Consider the following 6000-nt stretch of genomic DNA (forward strand, 5'->3'; position numbering starts at 1 on the left):
CATGAAAAGCACAATTATTTATCACTTTCCAAGCTGTCAATTAAGCGGTGTTAATCAAGTTTTCACATTTAACCGCCGAATAACAGCTGAAATGAACCTTCAATTGGTAAATCAGCCGCCTGAAATCCATCGGCATGTCACGCGTCTAGCTAAATTTAAAATTAATTAATGGCATTTGTTTCTGCATCGGTTGTGCGTGCTCGCAATTATTAAATGAAGTTTTTAATTGATTTTAAACCAGAAATTCACAAAATCCCAATATCATCGGCTGCCAACGATAAGGCTTCTCTTAGTTTCGCCAATTAAGCAATGAAAAAATGTAGCCCAGAATTCCAGAAAAAATTTAAAATCTTCCATCGATGCGAAAGCGATCAATAACAGCAATTTGAAGCCAATGCAAAAATATTAAATGTTTCGCACGGAATTGGTTGGTTTTTATCATTTCAACTGACGAGGGTCACGCACGGGTTTTAAAAGTCAAGAGTACGAATATCACATTTGGGAATCCGGGCCACGGCCCACATATTTGTCAAACAAATTGGTTAGTTGTTTGCGCGTGTGTGATTTCTGCTCTCACTCGATTCCCTAACTAAATTTCCTTTTGAATTGGAAATTAGATATGCAACATGTGGTTTATTTATAACGTTTGAATAACAATTGCAATTGTTCAGATGATTCGTAATCAAAAAGGGAGGGTGGATATCCGCTCACTAAAATCCAATTATTTGGTAATTGGATATATGTGCATTAGCCTTTAATTTTTATATTTTGGCTTAAATTCGTGAGCTAAACGAAATTAAATGAGTAAAACATTTTGAATTGGCTTTTGTTGTAATTTTACGGGGTCGTTTTCAAAATGTGAAAATGAATTTTAATTCAAAATATCAAAACACCGTTTTAAAAAAAAAATAAAATATATATTTTAAATGACTATTGGGTTCTTTATTACCCGAAATGAATATGAATATGAATAGTTAAAATACTTCGTAGGTGTATTTCAGATATTAAAAAAGCAAAGATTGCTTGCTTCTTAAATAGAATATTCCCTTCATGATTAATAATCAATATTTTCAGATAATGAAGGACTCAAAGAAAACTTCCTTCAAACGGTTTCGCTCTCGGTGGAGGGGATCATTTATTACCTCAAAAAAGAGCTTGCAACTTTCCACATCGGTTCTTCAGCTCACTCGACGACTTCATCTCGCTTAGTGTGCTGTTCAGTATTAAGTATACGCCACCGGCAACAATGATGATGCGAAGGTTTCTATATTTTAACTTTCAGCGGGAGGCAGCTGGGCGTCGAGTAAATATTACCTGTCCGGAATCCGGAGTCCGGACTCATTATCCTTTACCGCAGGTTACCGAAATCCCCCACCAACCACCGCCTTTTCTAACACGTGGTCTTCGTGTCAGCGCACGTGTGTACATTTTTAATTATGCGAGCGCACACAGAGCGCCGAGGCGAAAACGGAGCAGCGCGAATGTCGGGCAACTAACTTATTAAAAAGCACTCGCCTGGCAACGCATATATTTGCCAAAAAAAAAATCAACAGAGAAAAAAGCGGAGAAGGAGAAGCGGAAATTAAGGTAAACTAGGTGCACCTTCATCCATTCCAAGGACGACTAGGCCATCCTTCCGTTTCCGTTTGCAATTTTAAGCTGACCACCTTTTGGCCTTTGGGGAAACTCGAGCAAGTTTCGCCGCAAGCGGTTTGCATAACCGTAGGCTACTGTTGCTCCCCCATTGTTGTATTCCCCCAAAAGACCGAGTAATAGAGAAATGCCGGGGAAAACCCCACGAAATCCTTCGGTAATCCAGCTTACTCACTGACTGACTGACTGATAACCTAAAAGTGTGCAAAGCCTATCAAGCTGCAAAAGGCGAATAAATGAAAAAATCCCAGCAGATAGAATTGTTTGTGAACTACTCGTAAAAATGTAACTCCATAACTCAGTTGGAAATTGCTTAATTTGACGAGACGGGGATTAGAATCGTACCTCTCGACTGTTGGATACTGTGGATAAATGTGCAACAAAAATGTATTCTTAAATAAGACTCATTTAGTCAAATTTAGTCTTCGAGAGTACAAGAAAAAATATTATTAAAACTATAATTTATATAACACAAAGACTTATCATACCTGATATTTGTGGAGTACAAGGGTGTCATTTGTTAAAAAGTTAGTATACTAGTTATAATAAATCCATTGTAAGTATTCTCAGGTAAAAAGTACAAAGTACAAAATGCTTTACGCTTGTAGACTAGTTTATAAATATAAATGTAGTTGCTTGGCTTGAATAAATGCAGTTGAAAGTAATATTGTTTGCACAGTACCGAGTTTCACAATATAATATACTTGTTTTTGTTATGTATTTTTTTTTTTTTTTTGATTTATTATATGTAACAAAAATTAAAAAAGTAAAGGGGAAATAACAAAGAAAAAAAACATGGGTAAAAAAATAAATACAACTAATAATTGAGCTTGCTTTGTTCATCTTATTCCTACTCACAATTTAAAGTTACAAAAAAACGGAGTGTTCTTCTTTGTCCCTGAGCTATATACCCACACTCCGGAACAATCGGACTGCCAAACTACCCACCATAAATCTTCTGACCAGCAGAAAGGGACAGCGCTCTCGGAAGAGGCAGAAATTATTACATGCCTCATTTGCCGGCGCCTTGAAGAGTCTGAAGAGTCTGCTTATTATATTTTGATTATTTCTGGCACGCGTGTTCCATCCGGACTTCAGAGCGAGGAACTCCGCGCCGAGTGCTGTAAACAAATTCGAAGTACGAAAGGAAAATTCTGAGGGGACGGGAACGGGAAAAGAATCCGGATGGGGCAGATAAACAGGCCAGCTGGCTTTTTTTTCGGTTGCATAATTTTTTCATTTTATTTTGGACTCGTTTGGCCCGCTTTTGTCCATAATGAGATATCTCTATTCTCCTTTGTTTCTTTTCATCATTTTCTGCTACACTCCGTCCATTGTGCTTTTTTTTTGCTTTTCGGAGTGTGTGCTTGTTGTTTTTGCATTTCGCGAAATGCCGCTGGGAAATTCGTGTAACCAACAACAACAAAAAGAAAAAGGAGGAAAATCTACTGGGCTCAAATGGCAATGATGGCGTCGAGGTGGTCTTATTAATTAGGACACGCGCCCTGAGTTATATTTATTCCCAAATATACTCCACTCTATATATACATATATATACGTGAACCGTAAAAGGGACAGCGGTTTTTTGTTATTTAAATGCACAACCATTTTTTCCCAGCCGCCTCAGCCTGATTGCCAAATTCCATTTGCATAAGAATGCCAAATGGGCCAGGAAAAAACTACAATAATATTTTGTAGCTCACGCAATACCTTATGGGAAAAAAGTTTTATTTAGGTATCAAATATCTGCCATACATTTAGTGTAATTTAAATAATAATAAAATAGAGAAAAAACAATAACAAATTAATGTTAATCAGGTTTAATATAATTCATTTTATTTAAATATAAAGTTGGAATTGCAAATCTAGAAGACGAAATTTATACTAACATAGTTTCCTATTGTTTACCAAGTAGGTAACTATTAACAGTTCAATAAATACAATTCAAACTTTTTCAAATACACTATTTGATTGATTTGATAATGTCCCGAGGGACCAAGGGATTTGCTCGCTTAATAAATCCGGGCGTGGTTCTCCATCCGGAACTAAATCAGAAGATAGTGGCCTTCGAGGCCATGACCGCCGAGCGATCTCAACTGGATAATGATTTGAGCCGATTGCGTAAGCAGCAGGACGACACCGAGGATAATTTGGCCGAGGCTCTCGCCGAAGATGAGTTTCAGTGCAATCTGAGGGGTCAGCAGTTCGCAGGACCCACTGAGGATGAACTTCAGAGCATCCTTAAGAATCACCTCGGTGGGATTATCAATGAGCTATCCGCCGTATATGAACGGATTATTTACATGGACGCCGATATCAGAAAGCTAAAGGGCACCATTGAAAAGGAAATCTCGGCGGCAAATGAGGAATCTGCAGCCGCAGCCTCAATGTGAAGCGATTATTCCAGTTTATCTATTTGAATATTCAAATTTTTGTTTCATTTACTATATTAAAGACCATCTGTATGGGTAATGCTGTATAAAAATGTTGAAAACAGAGAGATAACTTGCAAAAATCTGTAAAAATATGTTACATTCCCGGCAAAAATCTATTTATTTATTTTACTGGCCCCCTTAAACCACTTAAAACCACAATAATCTCATTTCCGGGCATTTTTAACGCACTCTGGCACGGAAAATCCGACGAGGAGCAGAAGACACTGCCAACTTAATTGCGTATACGCACTGTTGCCACTGCAGTCGCGAACACAACTTCCTCCATGGATGCAGATACGCTCCGTTGACTCTATCGTTAAGTGCATAAATTCAATAATGCCGAGCGTCTGGCGGTGTCAACGGGCTGAAAAAGATATAGACTCGGCCGATCGATAAAGCTACAGCTTGAAAATTTATGGAATTTCCTGCGCCATGAAAGTGGCCTGCATTTATTTAATTTATTGACTTAGCAGACAAAATCTAAAGCAAGGCTCTCTTGCAAAAATATTCAGCTAAGTCTAAAAAAAAAAGTTCCTTTTACTGAGCATCTAAAATAATATTTAAACTGGACAAGGCAATGCAATAATAAACTTCAATGGCCAAAAGAACCACAAAATGGGAAAGGAAACATTTAAATAAGTCTGAGACAAGAAACTGATTACATATTTGTTGTTACTTCGAATTGGTTAAGCATTAATAAGAAGTGCCAGAGACACATTTAAACAATGGCAGACCGTTTTGTCTTTGTCTTTACTTACTTTAATTAATTAAATTGGAATTTTGGAGGAGGTAACCATTTCGAATTTGTTTCAGTGGTCAGCAGACTGGTCAAACAAGCCAAATGCAAATTTCTAACCAGGCACGGGGCTTAACGAGAACATTTGCATGAAGTCAATCATCTCGACTGGTCAGTGAACCGAGAATAAGACACTTTGGGTCCCTGCTTGGCATTCACTGTATCTTTGTATCGCTGTGACTCTGATTGCCTTTCATCCCAGTCAATTGGAAAATTCGCACTAACAAAGCATTTTCTGAAATATTTGCAAAAAGGGTACACTTATAGAATGGAAACAGGTGAAAGATAAATTTCCCTAAAAAAATAATAGCAATTTGCAGTATAGAAAACTTTACAACCACTTAGTCATCCAAAAATGGTTTATAAAGTTTAAATCCTTTTGTCTTTCCTAGCAGCTTATCATTTCCCAAATATGAACTTGTTCAATTATCAATCTCTAATCGCTTCTTAACTAATCTGAAGATTTCAAGCTCATCAATTACAATTGCCGCAACTTAAAAAACTTGGATCATAACTTTTTGAAGGTCATCCCTCGGCGTCATTTCTCTTCATTATGATAAATTGACGATGCGAACATATTTCATCTAAGCGCTGAAATTTAGAACGAGGCGATAATGAGATGTTATTAATATCAACTTGCGACTTATTTAGTGACAAAACCCCTTTGGTGCCACAGGCAAATGGCATTATGCAAAAAGGCGAAGAGTATAAGAAAATGTTTGGACTGCTAAAAACCCTTAAAAAACAAAAAAAAAAAACAAAAACCTAAGCCGCCTCTTGTTGAGGAGCCTTCAGAAGTGTCAAGAAAACAAATGACGGTCAGTTATTTTTTTCGTGTTCCTAAGCCAACCTTGAATAAACAGAAGAATGGGCGAGTGTTAAACTTCTTTTCTTTCACCGTCAACGTTGCCTTTTTCAAGGCTTTCGCCTTGAAGCCTTACACCATAGGTTTGTAACTCGAGAACATAAAAAGGACGTTTACACAAAAACATCAAAATAAAATTGTGCCCAAAAAGGACCCTCTTTTATATATACTTTATTTTAATTACCCAGCAACAGATTGGATGTCGATAAGTATTGATTATAATAATCATAGAAGCATAACAATTTCGGGTT

General features: G+C 37.1%; 1 protein-coding gene across 1 annotated transcript; it reads left to right on the plus strand.

Annotated features, from left to right (window-relative positions):
• Window positions 1-3567: 3567 nt before the first annotated feature.
• LOC108100014 lies at window positions 3568-4200 on the plus strand. Its single transcript, XM_017203721.1, has one exon. It carries the CDS (start codon window positions 3636-3638, stop codon window positions 4044-4046), a length of 411 nt encoding a protein of 136 aa, XP_017059210.1. The 5' UTR covers window positions 3568-3635; the 3' UTR covers window positions 4047-4200.
• Window positions 4201-6000: the final 1800 nt, after the last annotated feature.

This window comes from Drosophila ficusphila, unplaced genomic scaffold, assembly GCF_018152265.1.
Source record: "Drosophila ficusphila isolate 14025-0441.05 unplaced genomic scaffold, ASM1815226v1 contig_855, whole genome shotgun sequence".
NCBI lineage: Eukaryota > Metazoa > Arthropoda > Insecta > Diptera > Drosophilidae > Drosophila > Drosophila ficusphila.